The sequence below is a fragment of the Chlamydomonas reinhardtii genome, chromosome 1 (genome assembly GCF_000002595.2).
Source record: "Chlamydomonas reinhardtii strain CC-503 cw92 mt+ chromosome 1, whole genome shotgun sequence".
Taxonomy (NCBI): Eukaryota; Viridiplantae; Chlorophyta; class Chlorophyceae; order Chlamydomonadales; family Chlamydomonadaceae; genus Chlamydomonas; species Chlamydomonas reinhardtii.
Window position 1 is genome coordinate 7921245 of NC_057004.1, and position 24606 is coordinate 7945850.

At 63.7% G+C, this 24606-nt stretch overlaps 4 protein-coding genes across 4 annotated transcripts; all 4 read left to right on the plus strand.

The window, feature by feature from the left end:
- Window positions 1-282: 282 nt before the first annotated feature.
- On the plus strand, window positions 283-11143 carry CHLRE_01g064727v5 (uncharacterized protein). The gene is made up of 17 exons (XM_043059076.1): window positions 283-1003; window positions 1173-1365; window positions 1501-1842; window positions 2014-2918; window positions 3049-4036; window positions 4211-6075; window positions 6250-6299; window positions 6516-6745; window positions 6965-7008; window positions 7243-7373; window positions 7590-7618; window positions 7854-8110; window positions 8364-8452; window positions 8684-8734; window positions 8911-8929; window positions 9174-9219; window positions 9343-11143. Exons 1-17 carry the CDS (start codon window positions 951-953, stop codon window positions 9577-9579), a joined length of 5529 nt encoding a protein of 1842 aa, XP_042928990.1. The 5' UTR covers window positions 283-950; the 3' UTR covers window positions 9580-11143.
- A 519-nt stretch (window positions 11144-11662) lies between these two features.
- Window positions 11663-12474, plus strand: CHLRE_01g065092v5 (uncharacterized protein). Its single transcript, XM_001700147.2, has one exon. The coding sequence runs from the start codon at window positions 11768-11770 to the stop codon at window positions 12128-12130; it is 363 nt and encodes a 120-aa protein (XP_001700199.2). The 5' UTR covers window positions 11663-11767; the 3' UTR covers window positions 12131-12474.
- A 68-nt stretch (window positions 12475-12542) lies between these two features.
- Window positions 12543-15684, plus strand: CHLRE_01g065457v5 (uncharacterized protein). The gene is made up of 3 exons (XM_043059077.1): window positions 12543-14528; window positions 14644-14777; window positions 14899-15684. The coding sequence occupies exons 1-3, from the start codon at window positions 12689-12691 to the stop codon at window positions 15097-15099; spliced, it is 2175 nt and encodes a 724-aa protein (XP_042928991.1). The 5' UTR covers window positions 12543-12688; the 3' UTR covers window positions 15100-15684.
- An 848-nt stretch (window positions 15685-16532) lies between these two features.
- On the plus strand, window positions 16533-24454 carry CHLRE_01g065822v5 (uncharacterized protein). Its single transcript, XM_043059078.1, has 16 exons — window positions 16533-16794; window positions 16892-16943; window positions 17040-17131; window positions 17210-17299; window positions 17453-17593; window positions 18171-18332; window positions 18696-18853; window positions 19015-19255; window positions 19401-19604; window positions 19740-20723; window positions 20869-21054; window positions 21174-21449; window positions 21600-21854; window positions 22005-22123; window positions 22283-22793; window positions 22971-24454. Exons 1-16 carry the CDS (start codon window positions 16762-16764, stop codon window positions 23184-23186), a joined length of 3720 nt encoding a protein of 1239 aa, XP_042928992.1. The 5' UTR covers window positions 16533-16761; the 3' UTR covers window positions 23187-24454.
- Window positions 24455-24606: the final 152 nt, after the last annotated feature.

A 24606-nucleotide genomic window follows, 5' to 3' on the forward strand; every position in this document is an offset into this window, starting at 1 on the left:
CGGTTCGTACAGGGAGGTGAGGTAGACGCTTGCAGCCTCAGACTGGAGGCGTGGCGTGGGCTCAGCCCACTTTTCCCTGGCGAGGGGAACCACGTATCTTGTCCTCAATGCTCAATCGCTGCCGTGCCTATAGTCAACTATAAGTAGCGGCTAGGGCGTCTCCACGGGGGCTAGAAACCGGTCTCAGTCAAGGTTGCTCCTGGGTAGGGTTTTGGCCACATGGGTGGTGGGCGGCCGAGCAACCTTTCAGAGACCAAAAGGCCTCTGCTGGAACGTACTCATCACGAATATTACGACCACCACACAATCAATGATACGCTGCAGGGCAAACTACTGACGCGGGTGGAACTGTACAAGGGTGCTTCAGTTGCAGACCTGACGCAGCGCTTGTTTGGCGAGTTAAATTGTTTTCAGTATAGAGAGCATGATGAGTTACTAGCTGCAGTGCGTCAACCCTGACGCGTGGTCCAGGACTGGATTTTGTCCTCAGATCATAGCACGCGGCGAGTAACCCAACGGTGCTATATCCCCAAATGCGTGTACTTGCAATACGATACCTATACAAATTATCATAGTCATTTCGTATTCGATATCCGGGCGCCAGCCGGCACCTTTCCGGGTGACAAGTCACGTTCACTCGAGCCACGTTCGAAATGTTATGTTGTATATTCAAGGCGTTCGCGGGTATTGGTACTGACGAGAAGCAAGATGATGCGTTGTGCGGTGGCCGCGCGGCCGACCCATCGAGCACAGCGCAACCCGCAAGTGCAGGCCGCGCGAGTGCATTATCCAGCGCTTCGGGTGGTAGTACAATGTGCATGGATACGGACTGTTGCAGCGCGGCGCCTATAATGACGGGGTTAGCAAGCATCAATGCGCTTTCGCAAAGGGCCTCTGCGGCATGTAAGCTCTTATCACTGACTGCGGGCGCTGGAAATTGGTTCGATCGCATGCAAAGCGGACTGCTTGCGATTGAGACGACGGTCGGCATCGGCCCCGTCGGGTGAGTCATCTGACGAAACCACGCTGAGCGTGTGCAACACATTGCTAAAGCGGAAGAAACCCCGACGCTCGATTGCTCCTGACTGGATACAAACAGCGACTGTGCGGGTCCGTATTCATGTCCGTATGTTAACACGCGACCAACACGAACGTGGAACCCCTGCCTGCAGGCTAGCCCTGTTCCACCACACATCGGACGCCAGCCCGTTCGGTACGTCTCACACCGCCGGCTGGCTGTGCCGGAGCAATGGGGGCGCAGTATCAGCGGCTGGCGGCGGCGGCGGCCCCTCCGCCAGCTGCTGGCTGCCGCAGCTGCACGAGGAGCTGAGTGCGCTCATGACGGCGGCGGGGATGGCGCATCAGGTGAGGGGAAGCCGAGGGGCGGGGAGTGTTGTGGGATGTCAGAGTCTCAGATGTCGGTTTTAGGCCTTTGAAGTGCCTGATTGGTTGAGGTTTCACTGCTTGCTACCTACCTACCTCGCGCCTGTCACTGTGCAGCCTCCGGAGTCGCACGTGGTGGTGGTGAGCCCGGTGGCGTGCGAGGAGGCTTTGTCAGGGCTCCTGGGGTTGGGCTCGGGCGGGGTGGTGGTCACAGCCTCCACTGTCCCGCTCGTGCTGGTGCCCGGGGAGCAGCTGGCGCTTCCGGTGCTTGACCGCACCGGGCGTCTGGCGGCGGCGCTGCTGCTGGGTCTCGGGGACTTCCAGCCGCATGCTGGTCCTGCTGCTGCTACCGGGGGTCTGCAGCTGACGTCAACAGACGTGGCGGAGCTTCAGCGGCTGGCGCAGTTCTTTGGTTACGGCATGTTTGCGGACCCTGAACATACAGCCTTCCTGACCAAGGTGGGTTAGTGTTTTACCCTCGCTCTTTTAGCCGCGCCAAACGTGCCGACTTATGCTATAAGGATGCCGTTGCGCCGCGTGTTCCCAACTTACCACGAAGCCCGACTCCCCGTGTTTACATCCGCGCTCCCGCCTCTCCCACCGCCACGCCTCCCTCCTCACTCCCGTCAGGTTGCCTCCCACCTGTCCTCCGCCTCCGTCAGCCTCAGCCTGCACGACCTGGTGTGTGCGGTGCTGGACGCGGTGCCCGACCTGCTGGCCGCAAAGACGGGACTCACACGGCCGCACGCGCTCATGGCAGCAACCACCGCGCCGGCGCCACCAGCTGCTGTGACGGGTCGCGGCAGCTACGGCGGTGACTCCTTGCCGTTTTACCCCGGCACCACCACCGCTTCCGCTACGGCTGTCGGCTGCCCACCACCGCTGCTAACATCGGCAGTGTCCCTGGCGTCGCCATCCTCAGCAGCCACCGCCACCAGCACAGCGGCTGTTGTTTTCGTGCCGAAACCCGGCGTTTTCACACAGCCGCTGTCTGTCACTGCGCCCCCGCCTCAGCATCACGGGCAAGGGCTGGACGGCGGCGGTGAGTGTGATGACCCCCTGCTGCGGCTGATGGACACGCTGACATCGCCCCGCCTGGGCGCTGCTGCTGCTGCTGCTGCTGCTGCGGCGGCGGCGGCGGCGGCGGCGGTGGCTACGGGTGCGGGCTCCGGCCACACTGCGGCACACCACACGGCCTCGCCGTTTTCAGCGGCAGCAGTAGGGTCGCAGCCGCACGCCGGTCATCACGCCAACGGCAGCCCGCACCCGGCAACAACGGCAAGCGTGAACACACGCAGCGGCGGCGGCAAGCTCCTCGAGGGCGGGGCGGGCGGAATTCAGGGTCTGCTGGGCGAGGGTGTGGGACTCGGGAGTGCCTCGGACCTGCACCTACTGCTGGGCTCGCTCACGCCAGGCGGCGGCGGTGCAGATGTAGGCGGTGCGTGGGGTGAGCGGCCGCAGCCGCCGCCGCGCCCCGCCCGAGTCAAGGCCGTGCGACTGCCGCTTTCCGACACCCTGTTGCAGGACACCCTCCGGTGAGGCACCGACTGCGACACTGGTGGCCACTGAGCCTGTCACTGATCTGTTGTGCGGCAGGCGGCACGTCGGCATGGCATTCAGTAGCACAATTGCCGGGCTTCCTGTCCGCCCCCCGCGCCATCTCAGGTCGGCGTCGCTGTCCACAAGCACGCCCGGGCCGACATCCTACGCCTCCGGTTCTACCTCGCTCAACATGCCGGCTTGGCCATCTGCCCCGCTGCCGCCGCACCTGCCCCGCGCTCGGCCGCCCGCAGCAGTAGCCGCACCGGTGGTGGGCGGTTTCAACAAGGGCAACACTGCTGCTTGGCCACAAGTGCCCCCGGCTGCCTCTGGGCCTCTGGGCACAGTCAGCAGCGCCGGAGCTGCTGCCGTCGGCAGGCTCCCGCGGTCGTCGCTGCCAGCAGTCGTGGTCAAGGTGGTGTCCGATGCGAGCAGCCACGTGCTCTGTGAGTCGCAGCCGCCGCGGGATGTCCGCATGTGCGGAAACGCCCTCGCAGGGCTACTGGCAGCAGCAAGTGGTGCTGGCGCCACGGCGCCACTGCAAGCGCCTGGAGCCAAGTCCAGTGCTTCAGGGCAGCAGCAGCACCAGCTCTCGGTGTCGCCTGGCACCCTACTGCTCTGTGTTGAGGCCGCTCCCACCCTTGCTTCTGCTCCGGCGTCTTCGGCTGAGACCGGCGCGTGGGGCGGCGGGCCGCTGCTGGCTCCGGCCCCCGCCCCGCCGCTGTCCTGTGCCTCCACCGCGGACGCATCCGCCCTGCCGCCCAGCACGGCCCTGCTCAGCTCCCTGGCTAGCGGGCTGGGCGGCGGCGCAGACGGCGGCCGCAGCCTGCTGCCGGGCGGTGGGTCTGCAGCGTCCACGTGGGGCCACGGCTACGGCTACAGCTGCAGCAACCTGAGCGGCTGCCTGAGGCCGTCCGCCGGGGCCCCACCGCCAGCGGCTGGGGGCGGCTACGGACTCCAGCATTCAGGACATGCCCAGCAGCAGCACCAGCAGCAGGCGCGAGCCTCTCTGTGCCCCGGCCCCGGTCAGCTGGGCGTGTACGTGGTGTTTGCGGAGGTGCTGCCGCGCGGGCTGCTGGAGCTGGCGGCCAGGGAGCTGGCGGCAGTCATGCCGGTGAGGAGGAGCGCAGGGCCGCGGGGCCCGGCAGGGCGGAGCGGCGGAGGGTGTACGATGTGGATGTCTGTACATACGAGGGGCAACTGGCCATTGGTTGGGGCAAATGTGTAGGATGCAAACCCCCAAAGTTCGTAAACCCATGCTGATGTCTGCCTCCTCTTCACTCCTTAGATCATCTTCAGCACGTTCCGTGAGTCCCTCGCCGCCTCCGCCACCGCTGCTGCCGTAACTGCCGCCGCCACCACTACTGCGACCAGCTGCTTCACTGGCGGCGGCGCGACCTCACCGCTGCCAGATCCGCTGCTGCACGACACCATGGCTGCCGCCCGCTGTCACGGAGCGCCCGCCGCCCAGCTGGCGGCGGACTGGCAGGCGCTGCACTGCCAGCTCACAGGACAGCCGGTGCCGCCGCCGCCGCCGCCGCCGCCGCGGATGCCCGTCCCGCTGGGACTGCCATCATCAGCAGCCGCGCCAGCGGTGACCAGCGGCTGTGGCCTAGCGCGCGCCTCCCCCGCAACCGCCGCCGGCATCATGACGCCGCCGCCGCAGCCAGCACACCACCAGCTGCCGGTGTCCTGTCCCAGTGGCAACAACGTGCTGGCGGCGGCGGCGGCGGCGGCGGCGGCGGCCAACGGCTCCGTGCTGTCCACCGTGTCCGAGGACGGGCTGGCGGCGCCAGCGGCGGCTGCAGCGGCGGCAGTGGCGGACAGTGACGTGGACACATCAGAGCTGTTGGATGCAGTGCAGTCGGCGGCGGCGCCGTCTCTGCCGCCTTCTGCGGCGCCCATCGTCGCGCACAGCAGTGACCCGCTGGTACGGCGCCTGAGCCTGAGCCGCGCCATCATGGGCGGCGGTGGCGGCGGGACCAACAGCGCCGCGGCGGCCTTGCGCTGCCCCGTCAGTCCAGGCAGCCGCTCGGCCTCTGGCAATCCTAGCGCTGCCGACAACCGCGCGGCGAGCGGCGGCAGCAGCCGCCACCGCCGCAGCAGCTTGTGGGGAGCCCCGCCGGCTCAGTCGCAACTCCAGCCTCCGTTGCAGCGGCACCGGGCCAGTGGCACGCACGTGGCGGCAGCCGCTGTGTTCCCCGAGGCAGGAGGGGACGACCTTGCTATCCCCCGGGTGGCTGGAGACCGGTCGCCAGCCGCGGCCGACTGGGGCCTGGCTGGCGGTGCCGGTGCTGGGGCTGCACGGCCCGCCAGCAGCAGCATCCGCCGCCATGCAGCACCAAGCAGTCCCAGCGGTGCTGCTGTGGCAGCGAACAGCCTGGGCCTCGTGCGGCGCGGCAGTGGCCTGATGGAGGCCCTGCAACGCAAGCTGCGTGGCGGCAGTAGCGGGCAGCAGCAGCAGCGTGCAGCGCCTTCCTCGCCGCCTGCCGCACTGCCTGTGTTACCTGCAGTCCAACAGAGCCATCCGCAGCTGCACGTGAGTCGGACCAGCCTGGCCCTGGATGCATCAGTGCGCTCGCAGCAGCAGCAGCAGCCGGATGCTCCAGCAGCAGCATGTGCTGGAGCCACACCGGCGGGCAGCAACAGCAGCAGCCTCCAACCCGGTTGTGGCCGTGTTGCAGCGGCAGTGGCATTGGCAGCAGCTGCAGGCTCTGGAGCCGGCAGCCTGAATCTCCGCGCTGGAACCGGCACTGCTGGCGCCGGCGCCGGCCGATCGGCTCCCCGCCGCAGCCGGACCTCCCAGGGTCTCAACAGCGGCGGGCACGGCACAGCGGCGCCCCACTCACTCTTCCTGGTGTCTCCTGGGTCCGCCGCATCTGCCTTCAGCCGCTCCGGCCACCAAGGCAATGCGCTGCGCCGGCGCTCCACCCTCAGCGCCATGCTGCCCAGCCTGCAACACATTCACCTGGTGGCCCAGCAGCAGCAGCTGCAGCAGAGGGCGCTGCTGGCGTCAAGTCCGGCGCTGTTCCTGGAGCAGGCGGCGGAGGTGGAGGCCGCAGTGGCGCCGCCGCCCACTGAGGCTCTGCTGGCGGCCATGCGGCGGCGGCTGTCCACCGCCCTCACTTCGCACGAGGAGGGACAGCAGGCAAAGTGAGCGGGCTGGTAGGGGGAGCGGAGGTGCTTTCCGGGGTGTGCAACAGTGCAGCGTGCGGTATGTATGCTTGCGGCTGCTGAATCGTATGGCGTGTGCGCGGCTGGCGCCTGCATCTATGCTGGTGAAGGCTGAGTGTTTGCTCTTGTTCCTGCTACCCTGCACGCTGACAGGGCTGCTGTGAGTCAAGATATTGCGGCGTTGGAGCTGTTGGAGATGCTGGGTAAGTCCACAAGGAGGCAGGTCGCATTGTCACAGGCACGCAGCAACAGGGAGACGGCAGTCTCCTCTAGCGCTCCAGTATGGCAGTTCGTGGCCCCTGCGACCAAAGCGGATCGCCCTACCCGACAAACCCTCCTCACGCTCTGTAGCTAAACCTCACGATGCTCATCAATCCGGAGTAACCAGTACCCTCTTGCATTCGCACGTGCCTCGTCAGGCCACGGCGGCCAGGGTGTGGTGTTCCGCGGCACGCTGCACGGGCTAGAGGTGGCGGTCAAGGTGCTGGAGCAGAAGTCCCCCACGGCCGCAAAGGACAACTGCAAAGACAACCAGGCAGTGGCAGCGGATGCAGGCGCCGATGCCGCCGGAAAGGAAGGCGCGGAGGCAGGGGCGGAGGTGGAAGCGGAGGGTGTCGCAAGCAAGGAGGAGGAGGAGCTGGCACGCACGGTGAGTGGCTGGGGGCAGCAGGCTGTCAAGTGTGTGAATGACAGTCATGCAGTACGCGCCCACGTGTCGCATGCATGTGTGTTCACCGCGTGCTCGTCCGACTTTTCTCCCAAATCAGCATGTAGCCCACCGCCCACTCTTACCGCCCACTCTTACCGCCCCTCCTGCCCCCCCTTCCTGAACTAATCATGAATGTAACCCCCCGCTGTCTCTGCTCAGGCCAAGCGCAGTGCTATGGAGCTGGCGGTGGCCAGTGTGGTCAGGTGGGGGCAGGGGATAGGGGGCGCGGCGGGAGGGCCCTGCCCTGCAGGAAGACGAAGACCTGCGAAGTTGTGGGTGCGAGAAGGGAGGCTAACAGTACGGTACAGCTGCCCCCGTATCTACAGGAAGTCCTAGCCCCAGCACTGCTGCTCTCATGCCCCGCCGCGTCGTCACACGGCCCCCACCCGCCATGCCTTCACTGCCCCCGTGTGTGCCGTGCCACCCCCTGCCCGCAGCCACCCCTACATCGTGCAGGTGTACGCAGCCTTCAGCGACGTGGCGGTGGTGCGGCACCGCGACGCCGCCGCAGAGGCCGTGCTGCGCCTGTGCGCGGCAGACGACCTGCGTGCAGTGGGCATTGCGCCGGGTGAGCGCCGGGCGCCTCGCTACCCCAGCGCTGTGTGCGCAGTTCCCACCCATGAATGCACAGCTGCTGATGGAGCATTGCGGTCGTATCACGATCATTAGGGCAGTAATGTTTAACTGGCAGTAATACGCAGCGCAACTTTGAACCGGTGTGTCGGGTGTCAATGTGAACGTCCATGCCCCTTCGCCCACCCGCCGCCCTCCACCCACCTGACAGACCCCATCAACCAGGTCCTGTGCCTCGAGGTGCGTGTGCGCGGTACACCCGGCCCCAGCGATGCACAGGCTGCTGGCGCACATACATTGTGGCGGCTTTTAGGGAGACCGGTGGAAGGCTTGCACTGTTGCAATCCGCATCCCTTGTGCTAATGCCGGCCCGCACGTGCCTACCTGTCACAGCGAGTTTCCGTCTCTAGCCCGAACCTTTCCAGTTTGCTTATAACCTCGCAATCCGCCGTGGTGCATGCGTGTTCCTTTGCAGTTTTGCGACTCGGGCTCCCTGGCAAGCAAGGTGCGCGCCGGCGCGTTCCACCAGCCGTGCGCCTCCAGCGCCGAGCAGGGCGCCATGTGGCCGGCGCTGGTGCCCCTGTACACGAGCCTGCTGGAGGTGGCGCTGGCGCTGCGGCACATGCACTCCAAGCGCCTGGTGCACTGCGACGTCAAGGCCGCCAACGTGCTGCTCAAGAGCTCGGCAAGGGACCCCCGCGGCTGGAGCTGCAAGCTGAGCGACTTTGGATGGTGCGTGCGCGCGTGCGCATATGATCATACAATGATGCAGCACCACCGCTGTGTGGGCAGGGCGGCAGGCGTGGTGACGGTTGACTGCCGCAAGCGTATGTTTAAGTTGCTTGGGTGCAAGTGCTGTGTGCTGCCCTGCAATGGGCCTCGCCTCTTGTCTGCAATACCCACCCAGTCATCTGTACCGCCTCTGCCACGTGCTAACACCCCATGGCCGGCCATGTGCGCCGCTCGCTTGCTCCCTGCCCCGCAGCGTGCGTATCCTGAACGAGGAGGGGCCGGACGGGCAGCCCGGCTTCCGGTCCGCGCACCCGCACGGCACCGTGCCATACATGCCACCTGGTGAGCGGGTGCGGATGGACGCAGCCGTCATCATCATGGGAACCCGCCTACCTTGTCCCGCGCTGCGCCAGCTGCCAGCTGCCAGCTGCCTGTTGCGCAGCGCGCGCAGGTCTTGCGTGCGCTTCTTGCGCATGAGGGCCATCACCTCAGCAGAACACCTGCAATCGGGCTTGCCTGACATTTTGCTTGGCCCGCTGCTGCGTACGTCAACCTCCTGCCTGCCGCGAACAGAGTGCTTCCTGGGCGCCCGCATGCTGCTGGGCACCTCAGTGGACGTGTACGGTGAGTGCGACTGGGAACAGCTGCATGCATGTGTATGTGGTGCATGGGGCCGATTGATGTGGAGTAGCAGCCTCATAGCGCCAGCCTGGTTAGCCCACTGCGCTCTTGGCTAACCAGCTGTTGCGGTTGCTGCTGCCTGTGTGCATGGCTATCGACGGTGCCTGTACCCCTGACAGCGTTTGGAGTGCTGATGTGGTGAGTGCGCAGGCAGACACGCGGTGTCATTTCCGCGCCTGACCTTCTGTACTGCTTTGCTTTGCTTGTCAGCTCTGTTGCTGTGCTTTTCCTGTTGACGTACGCACACGGTCTGTTCTCAGTACCAGCTCTGCCTTGCCTACTTAGTGCTGTCGCTGCTGACGTGGCTATCGCTGCTGTCTGTTGTGTAAGGGCCACCCCTCTGACCTACCTCCTGCTGCGTGCCTGCTGCCTCGGTCTGCAGGGAGCTCCTGTACGCACGGACGCCTTTCAAGGGCATGGAGAAGAAGGCAAGCCATGGCGCGCGCGTGCATTCCTGGCCATCAGTGGTCTTACCAGGCGGGGTCTCACTACTACCGTGCTGGACTCTTTTCCTGCCTCACCTGCCGCCCGCTGCCCCCCATCCACCACAGGACATCGCCTTCCAGGTGGTCCACGCCGGCCTGCGCCCCGCCTTCCAGCCCCTGGCGCCGCCCGCCTACGTGCACCTGGCGGAGTGCTGCATGGCGGCGCAGCCCCGGGCCAGGCCCACTGCGCTGGCGCTGGTGGCGGAGTTGCAGCAGCTGCTGGCGGAGGCGGTGGAGGCGGAGGGCGGCGGAGGGCGCGGCGTCTCCGTGGCGCTTGCCATGCAGCTGTCTGCTGTGAGCTAGACTGAACGGTGGAATCATGTAGGTTACGCTGCAGGATCCGGAGTAGTAGACCAGTGCCTATCTACACATGCAGTACTGTAGTATGATGGGCACTGCGGCAAGGCGGAGCACATTGCTACTGTTGCGCTAGCTGTTTGTGATGACAGCACCACTCGCTCATTCGGAACGCGACTGCCCGCCACGGTACCTAGCACATTGGGTGGTGCTCGGATTCTCGCAAGCAATGCGTGAGGCACGCTCATGCATCGAAGAAGCTAAGAGATGCATCGTGTTTGGGGCAGCAGTACAAAGACGACGTGACGTGCTTGTGTTGCATATCGAGTGCGCTACGCTTGCCTAGTGTCGGTCAGATAAGACAGCGGCAGTACGGTGTGCGCGTGGGGAGCGCCGGAGAGCATGCCTAGCTCAGCGCAAGCTCGCTGTTCTTCACAGCTTAATTATTGCGCAGTTATCACATGTACAGTTTATTGTTAGTCTATTGCGAAGTTAAGTTCTTCTGTTGATGCTTTGCAACACGCGGAACAGTATGGTGAGTGGCCAAGGCCCCAGGGGCTTGGGGTGTCGGGTTTGAATGGGACCTCGAGCATTGTCATTCATGCTGCAGTACCTCCAACTGCTAAGTATGCAGTCTATGGTGTGGTGCCATTTGCAGACTTCGTGGGAATGAGGGCGGAGCCATTGGATGCATGTACTGGGGCTGGGGTCGGGGGCAACCAAGGGTATACTGTCATGGTGGATGTTGTCATGGTTGCGCGGGGCATCGCCCAAATGGCCCAAATTGCGTAATTCAGAACAGTAGGATAGCAGGGTGTGTGAATATTTGTAAAATAATCAACATGTGTGTGTGTGAGTTGGTGTGTGTGTCTGTGTGCATGCGTGCGTGCGTGTGAGTGAGAGAGGATACATGATGGATAAAGTATGCCATGTGGCACGAGTGGGAGAGCGTGTGTGTGCATCGTATGTCGTAGTGAAGCGGGCACAGGGGCTAATGGAACAGAACAAACCGCAGATGTAGGGTGTGTTACAGATCACAGCAAAGACTGAGTGGGTCAGCGGTGTGGGTCAGGGGATCCCCTGGTGTGGGTGTTACGGCACTGTGCGTATGTGCAGGGGTGTGCATCCCCGCGTATGTGCGCGTCAATTTATGTACACTTGCGCAGATTTGGGGTATCGGGTGCAAAGCACGTGCTCGGCCGGTCGACTCGTATGTATAACTTTCTCTGCTTAGGGTCTAGCAAGGGACGAGCCCTGCTGCCCCCATGCTGTACTGCTGCTGCTGATAAGGATATCACAAGGTGTGCATCTTGGAGCCGTCCTTGTTGGCAGGCGCCGTGACTCCGTGAGGCCGTGTGGGTCTGGTTACCTCGGCTCCTTTGGGAAGTGCGGGCTGTCTCCCTCCCTCCCGCGGAAGCCCCGATTGGCGATTGCTCACACGAACCAAATCCTGGGCGGAGGACTATCCAGGGGATTCGTATTCTAGTGTCAGGGTCAGGAGGCGTTAGCAACGGATTAGGTGCCTGGCTTGCGGTCAAGGCCGGACAGAACCATGTAACCCACTGCCATGCCCCCCTGTGCTTGTCACGATCACTTTAGCAGGCTTCAGCTTCACACCGTACCCTGCAATCGCAAGGTGGAGGGGTCGGGCAAATTCCTGGGGTACGGGGCAAAAAGGCACAGGCGAGCTTCGCACTCAAATAGCGTCCTTCAGTAGACTGCGTGCCCTGACCAGTGACCACACACCTACTACAGTGCCCTCCACGGGTGCGACATGCCCCCACGGTGTCAGGGCCATTCGTGGCTCTCGCCAGCACGCATCACCGACCCATGCAAACCGTGCAAACGGCACGCGGCCCGGCATGTGCAATGAGCTAGCATGGATATCAGGATCTGGTGGATTCCTCTGAGCAGGCCGACGCAACCATTTGGAAGGGCACTGTGGATCTAGGTGGTACCGCTCGAGCGAGGCGAGCAAAGCCCAGATCGGCCCCAGGCGCGTGTACCCTGGCGTACCCCGCGCCAACCGTACGTGGCGCCAACCGCTCATAGGTAAATGAAACGCCAGGACATAGCAAAAGTTTCAAGATTGACAAGCGCGAGATTTTCTTCGCTGCTGTCCACCCTATGGCTCGGTCGAAGGGAGGCGCAGGAGCAGCGGCAGCGGCAGTGTGAGGAGCTGACAGCGGCGGCCATGGCCAAGCAGCGCGAACTGGAGGGCCTGACGGCCGCGTGTGAACGTCAGCGGCAGGAGTACACGGAAAAGGAGGAGCTGATCGCGGCCATGGAGGAGTACGTCACCCAGAAACAGACCAGTGGCATGGCACTCCTCCGACAGCTCCAGACCGATACGTCCAGTGCAGAGCAACAGCTGCAGCAGCTGCGCGGCCAGGTCGCGGCCGAGGCGCAGCGTCACCGGGAGGCGCAGGAGCAGCGGCAGCGGCAGTGTGAGAAGCCGCGCAACCTGATGGAGCAGCTGCCGTTGCCGCAACAAAAGCCGTATAGGCCCCCGCTCTTTTCCCGATTCCTATACCCTGAGGACCTGGAGGAGATGTAGGAGCACTACTAGGCCTGACGGTGGTGGGTGACGGACGCTCAGTGGTGGGCCTGACGGGCGCTCAGTGGCAGTGTTGGGTACAGTTTGCTTGCGCCGCGAAATGTGTGAGGCTGGGTGATGCGTGCTGGGTGAGGCTGGGTGATGCGTCGGATGTGCAGGTGGAGAAGTAGGTGAAATTTAACAATGATATGCGCCAAGGGACATGGGCGCTGAGGGAGGCTGGGTGATGGGTGGTGCTGGGTGATGCTGGGTGACGCTGGGTGATGCGTGCTGGGTGATCGTGCTGTCAACGAAGCAGCTTAGTTTCGCGGGTAACTGCGGGTAACTGTTTACAACTACCAGGTGCTCGCCACGCGAGGCGCAATCTCACAAGTTAAAAGAGGTCTGGCTGACTCATTGAGAGAATTATATAATTGTGAGCAAGCGCGAAAGTCTGACCGCAAACCCGGCTTGGCCTCGTGGTCTGCGCGCTCCCCTAATCCCCTAAAGTCTTGCGACCGCGCATTCTCAATATATATGAGTATCATACTCGGCGACGTACTGCCACACGGCGCCAAAATGCAGCCACACTTGGAGCTCGCCGACGACGTTCTGGACCGTATCTTCTTGCACCTGTCTCCAAATGAGCTGTCGTCCAGTATCCGGCTTCTGAGCAAGAGCTGGGCTGCCCGATACGCATATATGACCCACATCAGCCTACGTGTCGCGGTGCCGCGCCATGCCTTCCGCTGGCGCTTCACTGTCGCCATTGCAGCTGCCCTGCCGCTGCGCACCCGCCGCGAGCTCCTGTGCGCCACGGCTGCCTCCGGGGACGTCTCCAACCTAGAGCATGCGCTGGAGGTGACGGGGCTGGACCTGGGTGCCGCCGCCACCGCCACTGCCCTGCTGGCCGCGGCAGCTTGCGCGGAGCCGCCTGGCGGCATGGCGGTGACGGCGTTCCTGCTGCACCGGATGGGCCGCAGCCAGCAGCACCAGCAGGACACGCGGTCAGGGTGGCTGGGACAGCTGTGTCAGAGGTGTCACGCCTGGTGCAGTTCTGGCTCGAAAGCATCACTGGTTGAGGTGGTCGAGCCCGCCCTGTGCGCGGCGGCGGCGGCAGGATGGAAGGAGTCGTGCGCGCTGCTTCTGGGCCGGCTCATGGGAGGTGGGGCCGGCCAGTGCAGCTCAGCGGACACGGAGGGTCATGGAGAGGAGCTGATCGAGGCGGAGACGTCCGCACAGATTCCAGACATAGGCCGCCGCCAGCAGCAACCGCTCGTGCTGCCGACAACAATAGCACTTAGTCGGCACATTGGGAAGGCAGTGCTGGCGGCGCTGCGAGGCGGCCACCTGCCGCTGGCGGCGTTGCTGCAGGAGCAACAGCACCAGCTGCACCAGGGGCGCCGGCCGCAGCTGCAGAGGCTTCAGTCTCAGGCCGCAATGGTGGAGGTCGCTGCTAACACTGCTGCCGCAAGCGGGGCGGCTGCAGGTGACGGCGCGATGGCAGCAACAACCGGTGACGAGTGGGCGGCGCTGCTGGAGGCTGCGGCGGCTGGCCTTGCGCTGCGGCCGCTGCAGCTCGTGGTCCTGTGCGGCGGCGACCTGCGCAAAGCTACAGCGTGGGTGCAGGAGCAAACCGCCCAGATGACAGATAGCGAGCTAGCCGCGGCCGCAGCTGCAGCGGCGGCGGCACACACACGCCAGCTGGCTACCTGGCAGCTATCAGCTGTGGTGTCTGCGGCTGCGGGCAGCCTGCAGGCTGTGGGGTCATGGGCTGACAAGCTGGACTGGCTGACGACAGAGCCGCCGCGGGGCCTAGGCTTCCCGCGCCCTGCTGCTGCAGCGGTAGCAGTCGTGGCGTCTGCAGGCAGCGGGATGGAGGCGGCTGAGGTGGCGCTGCAGCGGCTGCAGTGGCTGCGTGGTGCTGGATATCCACTCGATCCCAGGGTAGTAGTGGGGGCTGCAGCAAGGCGTAGTGATTTGCGCCTACTGGAGGCATTGCTGCGAGACCCGAGCGGACATGTGCGCCCGGGCCGGGAGGCGGCGTACGCGGCGGCGGCTGCAGCCGCCAGGACTGCAGTGCTACCGCCACCAGCGGATGCTACTGATGCTGTTGGTGAGATGGAAGGCGCGTATGGCCACGGGCAGGTGGCTTGTGGCATGAGCAAAGTGAGTGGCGTGCCGGCACTGCGGCTGCTGCACAAGTACGGTTGTGCCATTGAGCCGTACGGCACCCTGCTGGTGGCGGCGGAGTCTGGCGACCTGGCCGCGGTGCGGTGGCTGCTAACGGGCCAGCAGGACGAGCAGGAGGCCCCAGAGGAGGGCGGCGAGCACAATAGGGGCGGTGCCACAACTACCTCCCCGGTAGCGTCGCAAGTCCGGCTGGACGCGGAGGTGATGGGCGCTGCGGCGAGCTCAGGTGCGTGAGGGTCCGAGACGTACCGTAGTGTAATCTGCCAGAATGTGCCAAGCAACCACCACCATTCTTGAGCTGCTCCCCTGACGGCTGACACGCTTGCCCCGCCACCCGCCAGGCCACGTGCCGCTCATGTCCTGGCTGCTGCGCCGCCGCGGCTGCGCCATGGACAGAGACACCTTCCGTCGTTGCGCCGCGGGCGGCAGTGTAGCGGCGCTGCGGTGGCTGGCGGCGGCTGGCTGTGACATTGGGGTGAGCATCCGCACCAGGAAAGGCTGGGAGCAACGGCAGACTGCCGCGCGCGATCCCGGGTACTCTGTGTTTGCAGTTGCGGATGCACATACGCCCCCTCTTGCTGCGGCTGCCCGCGCAGGACGACGGTGGTGCCTACGCCGCCGCCGCCGGCCAGGGTGACCGCCTGGTGGCCGCCGCCCTGCAGCAGCTGGGCTGCCGTAGGCCTGCAGGCGCCGAAGGGGCGAACACCGCCACGACGACAGGCTATGCCAGGAGCGGGGGCATGCGCCTCAGTGGGGGCGCAGGGGGCTACGGCGTGCGGCCTCCCTCTCTGGCCTAGATCGGCACATAAGGTTATGGGTTGTAGCAACTAGGCGATTTTCGTGCTCGTCAGCAGCTCGTGGCTTCCCTTCGCTCGCCCCGCGCAGAGTGGTGAGGCGCGTCGCCGGCGGCGTATGTAGGACCTCTACGCGTGCCCCTTCGCGCGGGCCTTTGCCTGCCTGGCAACAATGCGTATCCGCATTGGGCTGTAGGCCTGAGGCCTTCGTAAACAGTTTGTTTACCCTGCAAATACTAGCTCTGGCATGTGTAGAAGACTCGAGTGGATGCGTAGCACCAATGCTGTGACACGTTGCTCAAGGTGGAACGTGTTAGCTTCAGCTTTAACGCTTTAGCTTGCAGTTCCTGGTGGCTGTTGGATACAACACGGTGTTTGAGCATGTATTCCCGCCGGCCCGGAGTGTGCACCAAGTTGGTAGAACCGGTTAAGACCCAGAACCAGTTCAGAGCCGCCCACATGCTAGGTGTGGCGTACGTGCAGAGCCAGAGCGCACAACCGAAGCGCGCCTGATTCACCACAAAGACACAAGTAACATGCAGCTTTGGTACAACTGTCAAAACATGCCCTGAATGTCACAGACGTATAATAACAAGGAGGTGGCTGCCTTAGGGAGGCAGGAAAAGGGCTGAGCCCTCCCCTCCCGGGTCGTTATCAACCCAGCCACCTTGACGCGGGCGCCTACTAAGCACACGCCTCTATGTTGGGGGCCTTTGGCATCCCCGCAAATCCGGACGTGGCCGGTTGGGTGGGGTGCACAGTCCGTGCTAACCCGCAGCTAACAAACTAGTCACGTCACTCGCCGCCAATCGACACGTGCACCCTCAGCCCCACGCGCCGTTCAGGCTCTCAGCCCGGCCCCGCCGCCGCCGGCGGCCATGGCGGCCGCTGCAGCTTGGTCGGCCGCTCGAAGCCCATCAGCTTCAGCAGGAGGAGCACACGGATCACTTTGGCGGCACAGCAGCCGCCTTCCGTCAGCCAGCCATGGGCGCGACCGGCCACAGCTTTTACCGTCGGTTACGAGGTAACATGTGAATTCGCAACTTGCGCTACTGACTGCCTACTCTCGTGCCGCCTGCAAGCCCACTCCGCCTTCCGCTCTGGTCTGCGTACGCATTAGTTCCGCAACACTCGTCATTAAGCTACCTAGGCCACTTTCGGCTCGCTCGACATCAGTCAACCATCCGCCGTCATTGCATCGGCAGGCCTCTGTCGAGCCTGGTTATGCAATTGATCCCGCAAAACGGAACTTACTGACAAGTGTTGTGCTGCGCAGGATGGCCAAGGAAAGGGTCCCGGGGGGGGGGGGTCAGTCTGTCTGGGACGCGCAGGCTGGGGGTGGTTTCGTGCCACCAATATGCACATGCAAACTCCGGTCTGGCGCTGGACATGAGCGATTGACTCAACCAATTTAACCAATACATCTGTTGCTTAGTGAAGTCTGCCTGTTGTGCCGACACGCAGCACTTGTGAAGAAGCACCCGCAAATAGACAAGAAGACCGCGCGAGCGTGCTGCTTACTTCATTGCTGCATATACTGTACGTAGCATTGCTGTGTATACATACAGGAGCCCTTACAGGAGTCCTCGACAGTTTGAGGAAAGCAAACTGCCTGTTTCGAAACGAGTATGAGCACGAGGCAGTAGAGGCGCATAGTCGAAAGCCATGCGGACCGTCGTTGCTTGGCAGGAGACACCTGTAAGTCTGGGCGGGTAGTTCCACTGCGAAGGCCATGTTGCCTTCGCGCGGCCCAGAGCCGGCCTCGGCTGACCCTAAGCCTGCCGCTTGATCGCAGCCCGAAAAGGACGGCGTACGCAACGTCTGCTACGACCTCTGCTTTAAGCCAGGTGCGGAGGAAAAGCCAACATGCCGGACCGTCAACGCGACCGACCTTGCTGGGAACGGGATGTTGACCACGGCTTCATACCCTATTACAATTGCAGATGGCTCGCAAGTTGTTGCGGGCATTGGGAACCGTGTGCTGGTCTACGATGCTGCGGATGGCGACCTTCTGCACGCGTTGAAGGGCCACAAGGTCAGTGGCCTGTCATGTCCACCCATCACATATTTGAGCTGTACGTAAAGCGAATAACCGGGTCTCTGGGCACTGCAGGACTCGATTTACTGCGTCGCGTATGCCCAGAACGGAAAGCGCTTTGCATCGGGAGGCGCGGATAAGACGGTCATCATCTGGACAAGCAAGGTGAGTGGAACCAGAAGGTGGGGGTGGGGGTGGGGGGCCTGGGGGTCAGGGAGGCAGCTGGGCTCCCGCGTGCGGTGTTGCCTAGACTCAGTGCGCGTGTGGATGTGTATGCTGAGTCTGAACCTGCTTCCGGGCCTCTTATCACACAAACAGGCGGAGGGCATTCTGAAATATACGCACAACGATGCGATTCAGTGCCTGTCTTACAACCCAGTCACCCAGCAGCTGGCCAGTGCCACCGGCTCGGATGTGGGCCTGTGGTCACCGGAGCAGAAGTCTGTGGCGAAGCACAAGGTGTGGCACTTAGAGCTGTGGCATCTGCTTGTCACAGTGCGAGCGGGGAATGAGCTGGGGATACAGTTTGAGGTGCAGGGGCTTGGGGCAGGCGGCTCAGGACAGCCTGGAAACGGCAGAGTGCGGCATTGGGGCGGAACAGCGCTTTGCCGCGACTCGCTGGTGGGGCGGAATTTACCAGCCACACATGGAGAGGGCCCTCAACCTCTGGCCCCATCCTTGGCCGGAGCACAAGCTCAGCGTGGAGGCGCCGTGTCTGGGCGCAGAGCCAGCTCGCGTAGAGACGGGAATTGACGGAGGCGCCGTGTCTGGGCGCAGCATGCCAGCTCGCGTAGAGACGGGAATTGACGGAGCAGCAGCCCCCCCACCAGTGGGGGCGTACCCGCAGAGCTGTCTGCGCGGTCTCGGGCAGTCACGGCCAGACCGTCTGTGGCAGTAGTGGCCGCGCTGGTGTACCCGAGTTTGCCTTGAGTGCGATGCTCAGCTCGCATGAGCCTGTGTACCTGCCGCACTCTGCACCTCGCTGCATTCCTTGGGACCCTTACCGCTGGGAATCATGCTACAACCACATGCACAGGTGGCCTCGCGCATCTGCTCCATCTCGTGGACTGCGGACGGCGCCTACCTGGCGCTGGGCTGCTTTGACGGTGTGATCAGCATTCGCGACAAGGGCGGCAGCGAGAAGCACCGCATTGAGACGGGGCCGTCGCCGGTGTGGAGCATCTGCTGGAACCCCGTGGTGCGTGTGCGTGCGTGTGTGTGTGTGTCTGTGTGTGTGTGTGTGTGTGTGTGTGTGTGTGTGTGTGTGTGTATGTGTGTGTGTGTGTGTGTGTGTGTGTGTGTCTGTGTGTCTGTGTGGAGGGCGATTGGGGCTGTCCTCGGGGAGGACCGGCCGCACGTGAATGGCGCAGGAGGGCGCATTGCGGTTGCAATTGGGCATTCCCCAAGCTGCTGAGGGTACGAGCGTAGGGTCGGGGCAACATCAGCGCAAGCAGTGAGGGTGGGAAAGCGGTGTAGCAGCATGGAAATGCAGCGAAGGGCTAAGTTTGCAGAATGGCAGCTCAGCGGGCGGATCTGACGGCCGTGCATTGCTTTGCTGCAGGAGACCAACGTGCTGTGCGCGGGTTGCTTTGACGGCGTGCTCAAGTTCTACATGATGAGCGGTCAGCAGAAGAGCAAGGACCGCGAGCTGGCGTTCGACCCGCTGTGCGTTTCCTACTTCAGCAGCGGCGAGTACATCACCGTCAGTGGCACGGACAAGTAAGATAGTCTGTTGTGCGGACGGCGAACGCAACAATTATAAGTGGTGTGGTGCAGGCGACCGGGGCGGCTCATCACGACACTGTGCTTCATATGCCCACACACCCGTACATGCTGACACCACCGGATCACCTGTGTCACACAAACACTCACGTGTGCAGGACGGTGCACCTGTACACGCGCGACGGCACGTACCTGACCAAGATTGCGGACCGCGACAGCTGGGTGTGGGCGGTGCGGCCGCGGCCCAAGCACAACTTCGTGGCGGTGGGCACGGAGGGCGGCGGCATCGCCATGTTCCAGCTTATCTTCTCCACAGTGCACGGCCTATACCAGGACCGGTACGCCTACCGCGACCAGATGACGGACGTCATCATCCAGCACCTCATCACCGAGCAGAAGGTGCGGCTGCTCATGCGCCTGGTTGGTTGGCTCCTACTTCGCTACCGCTGGGTGCAGCCTGAAGGGAGGTCCCATCATGGTACGCCCTCGCACTGGGTCGGCGCTTACCTGTGTCAATGCTGTGTGCCCCCACATCCCCATGCAGGTCCGCATCAAGTGCAAGGACTACGTGAAGAAGATCGCGGTGTACAAGGACAAGCTGGCGGTACAGCTGCAGAACAAGGTGGTTATCTACGAGCTGGCCAACGCCGACGACTTCGACATGCACTACCAGTCCGCCACCAAGATCCAGCAGAAGCTGGACTGCAACCTGCTGGTGGTCACCAGCCACCACGTCATCCTGTGTCAGGTGCGGCGTCGTGACGGTCGAATGCACGGCCGCGTGCTTGGAAGATCTGGTTGATTGAATGCGCTGTTGCTGCCAGCCTCGCATTGGCGCGCATGCTCATGTGCCCCCGCCCTGTTCTTATTTGCCGCCTTGCAGGAGAAGAAGCTGCAGCTGTACAACTTCGACGGCGTCAAGGAGCGCGAGTGGGTGCTGGACAGCGTCATCCGCTACATCAAGGTGGTGGGCGGGCCACCCCGCCGCGAGGGCCTGCTGGTGGGCCTCAAGAGCGGCGCCATCCTCAAAATCTTTGTGGACAACCCCTTCCCCATCCCGCTCATCAAGCACACCGCCTCGGTGCGCTGCCTGGACCTGTCGGCCAGCCGCAACAAGCTGGCGGTGGTGGACGAGAACGCCAAGGTGCTGGTGTACAATCTGATCACCAAGGAGCTGGTGTTCGAGGAGAGCAATGCCAACAGCGTGGCCTGGAACAGCGAGTTCGAGGACATGTTCTGCTACAGCGGCAACGGCATGCTGTCCATCAAGACCGGCGACTTCCCGCTGCACCAGCAGAAGCTGCAGGGCTTCGTGGTGGGCTTCAAGGGCAGCAAGATCTTCTGCCTGCACTACGTGTCCATGCAGACCATCGACGTGCCGCAGTCCGCCTCCATGTACCGCTACCTGGAGCGCAAGGACTTCGAGTCCGCCTACCGCGTGGCGTGCCTGGGCGTCACCGAGGCCGACTGGAAGCAGCTGGCGCTGGAGGCGCTGCAGGCGCTGAACCTGGAGGTGGCGCGCAAGGCCTTCATCCGCATCCGCGACGTGCGCTTCGTGGAGCTGGTCAACCGCACCGAGGCGGGCCGCAAGGCCGGCACCAGCGAGCAGCTGCTGCTGGCGGAGATCATGGCCTTCCAGGGCCGCTACCAGGAGGCGGCGCGCCTGTTCACGCAGGCGGGCGCCGTGGACCGAGCCATGGAGATGTTCTCTGACCTGCGCCAGTTCGATGAGGCCAAGAAGTGGGCGGAGGAGTTCGCGGCCAGTGGGCGCGGCGACCAGCGCAGCGTGCAGGAGCTCATCAACCGCCAGGCGGAGTGGAGCGAGGAGGTCAAAAACTACGACGCCGCAGCGGAGATGTACATTAAGGTGCGGCAGCTGGGGGGACTGGCAAAGGGATGGAATTCATGGGACAGTGGAGCCCTTCTCGAGTATGTTGGGTTGTAGGCCGATCGAGTCTATCTCCCTCACCTTTGTTCCCTTCGTGACGCTTAACCCGCACGCACCTCTACAGGCCAAGAAGTACGACCGCGCCATTGCCATCCTGGCCAAGCACCAGTGGTGGGACAAGCTCATTGGTGTGGTGCGACAGCTGGACAAGACGGACGCGCGCTGCCTGGGCATGTGCGCCGGCCACTTCCGCCGCGCGCCGCACTTTGCGTACGCCAAGGAGACGCTGCTCAAAATGGACGACACCAAGGTGGGCGCTGGGGGCGCAATCAACGGGTATGAACGCGCACCGACCGCCGAATGTTCAGCCGGGTCACTGACTAATGCCTTGGTGCTACCCACCTGCCCTGCCGCAAATCGTCCCCGCAGGGCCTGATCACGCTGTACGTGGAGGCTGAGAAGTGGGATGACGCCTTCCTGCTGCTGCACGCGCACCCCGAGTGCCGGCAGGACGTGTACCTGCCCTACGCCAAGTGGCTCAGCAACCAGGACCGCTTCGATGAGGCGCGGCTGGCGTACCAGGAGGGCGGCTTTCCCAGCCTGGCCACCCGCATCCTGGAGCAGTTGTGCGCCAACGCGGTGGTAGAGACGCGGTACGCGGACGCCGCCTTCTACTACTATCAGCTGGCCATGGAGGCGCTCAAGGTGGGTGAGGCGCTACAGTAGGGAGGTAGAGGGAGGCACCCGCGCATGCCCGGTGCTCATGAGGTTACCCGTCCGCGCTGTCCGTTCCTCTCCCGCCTCATCAAACAACACACCCATCCCTTCGGACCTGCGCCCGCCGTGTCCCCACAGAGCATCAAGAACCCGCCCTCCAACATGGCGCCCTCGGACCGCTCCGCGCTGGAGCGCTTCACGGAGCTGTACGACCGCGCCGAGGTGTACTACGCCTACGAAGTGGTGCACAAGTCCGTGCACTCGCCCTTCCGCACCACGCACCCCGACACGCTCTTCAACGCCTCGCGCTTCCTGCTCATGCGCCTGCTGCCGCCGCGCGAGGTGCCGCTGGGCGTCAGCGTGGTCAACGTGGTGTACGTGCTGGCCAAGCAGGTGAGGACGGACAGGTGCAGGCAGGATGCAGGGGCTCATGGTGGAGCGTGGGGCGGGGCAAGCCGAGGGTGGGCCCGAGCATCTGCCTGTGTTCTCCCTGAATTGTCAATTGACTGAAATCCCTTGCCGTCGATCTTGCCCTGCACCCAGGCTGTCGAGGCGGGCGCCTTCAAGCTGGCGCGCTTCGCGTACAACAAGCTGCAGACGCTGGTGCTGCCGGCGGCCTGGCAGGCGGAGGTGGACCTGGCATCCGTGGTCATCCGCTCCAAGTGAGTGCAGGGCCTGGGCCGGAGGGGAAGTAGCCTGGTTGGGGGCAAGCACAGGGCAAGGCGGGGTTGGGGGATGAGGCGGCAGGGGGCCCTGCAGTACCGACCGTACCAGCGCTCAAGTTGCCCACCGCTCCTGCTTGCCCTGCCCCTCTGTCACAGGCCTTTCTCAGACAAGGAGGACCTGCTACCGGTGTGCTGGCGCTGCTCCACCACCAACCCGCTGCTCAACACGCAGGGCGACTACTGCATCAACTGCGGCGCGCCCTTCATCCGCTCCTTCGTCACCTTCGAGCACCTGCCCGTGGTGGAGTTTGAGCTGGAGCCGGGCGTGGACGACGAGGAGGCGGGCCGCCTGCTGGGCGAGGACGCGGGCATGGAGGCGGCGCGGCGCGAGCGCAAGGCGGAGCGGCAGGCCAAGGCGGCGGAGGTGGGCGGCAACATGCTGCGGCTGGACCAGAACGAGATCGACCGCATGGACGACGCCTTCGCGGCCCAGATGATGGTGCCCAACACCACCATCCGCGTGGACCGGGCCATGCTGCGGCGGCTCAAGACGGCCGAGGTCATGGTGCGCACCTGGCCCAACCCCGTCATCCCCAAGCAGTACTTCCGCGTCATGGACCAGGAGGTGCCGCTGTGCTGCGGACCCTGCGGACACTTCTTCGAGCAGGTGCGTGCCGAGATAAGCGGCTAGGAGTACATCAGTACTGGTGCTTGGCAAAGCGGGTGAAAATGGGGGTGCTTGCAGAAATTGTTCACACGGGCAATCTTCACTTACAGTGCACGTTACTCTTTTTGTGCGCACTGTCGCTCACACCTGTCCGCTTGCGCCCTTCCCTCTGCACAGGATGAGTTCGAGATGGCGGCGCTGGAGCGTGGCACGGCGCCCTTCAGCCGCACCACCGTGCGCGGCGAGGGCCTGGCGCCGGGCGAGGACGCCGAGGATGAGGGTGCCGGCGGCAACAAGCTGGGCGGGCCGTTGGGCAGCGCGCGTGGGCCCATTGGGGGCGCCAGCAAGGCGCGCATGTCCGTGCCCTTCCAGCAGGGCCGGCCGCTGGTGTGAGCGGGGTCGCCTATCGGGCGCTTACCGGGTGCGTGGGTGGATTCCGGATGTAGGCGGGGAATAGGAGCTGCCGGTAGTGGCGTTGCAGCAGGCCTTCGTTACGCAGCAGAGGGGGCACGAGGAGGACGTGAACGGGTGTCTTCATGCTGCTTGTGGTCTGACTTGGTAGGACGGGCGTTGGTGCCATCATTAGGCTGCCCCTGCCGGTCCACCATAGGAGCTGCGATGGGCCTGAAGCAAGGCCCATGCACGGTGGCCGGGCACATGATGCATGACGGGACAGAGCACGGGACTTGCTGGAACCAGTGTACATATGCCCGCGCAGAGACTGCGTGTCTCGAAGCGGGCACAAATTGGGACATGTCGGCGTACAGACAAACGATGATGATGACAGGATGACAGTTGTTGTGCGGCAGGGGGGCTCCCAAGCCCAGTTGAGGCCCAGGCAGGTTTGGTTGAATGGGGATGCACAGTGGCAGTGCTAATGCGCTGGCGCTATGAGCGTCCATGGTGTTGGCGGCCTCAAGTACAAGACACCTTATAGTAGTTCAATCTGCCCCGCAAGGTCTTCCCGTGCTGCTGAACCTGGCTAGCACGGTTTCCGGAGTCCGGGCCACTGAGGTCCGTATCCTTCGCTGGGTCAGGGGAGGCGCTAGTGCAGCCAAGGTGCTACTGTGGTAACTGTGCTCTCCGCAGTGTCCGCACACTGCTGCACAGAGTGGCAGAGGCACAGCGCCACAGCCGCGCAATTGCGTCAAGCCGTTTTAGTTCTCGGCCGTCTTTGAGGGGATAAGGAGGAGCGTTGGCTATGCAGCACAGCACAAAGGCAACCGGGGAGCAAACAATTACTAACAACTGCTGCTGTTGTTACTTCAGGCTGTGGGTTGAATTGTGGATGCCGCGGCGCCGCCGACATGCCGGGCTCACGGACCGGCCACATGCTGGAACCCGTTTGCCGAGGCGTCAGAGCTGTGCAAGAGGCGGCCAGGCGAACAACTAGAGGCTGGCCGTAAAGCTGGGCCGCTGGTAGTTGACGGGGCACAGTGCCTGTTTCCGTGCCTGTTTCCAGCTTGCGTTTCCTGTTATGAACCCGTATGTACCGGGGATGCCCCTCCCAGCGTGTGCGGGTCCCATTGTCATGTAGTGCTGTATACCGCCAATTGGGGCGAGGGAGGTTGCGCAAAAGCAGACAGGTAAGGGCTGGTGGCAAGGCGGGGGCTTGGCGCAAGGCTTGGCGTGGCCGAGGTGGCACTTCGGTCGCTTTTGAGCCGGTGACTGGTTACTGTACGCGGCCTGCTCTTTGCTCTCTCCACCGCTTTCAGGTTCATCGCCCCGTGCCAGCTCGAGCCAGCTGCCCAGCTCAGCCTGGGTTGGGACAGGTTGGGATCATTGGTGTGAAAGTGCGATTCGACTCGATTGC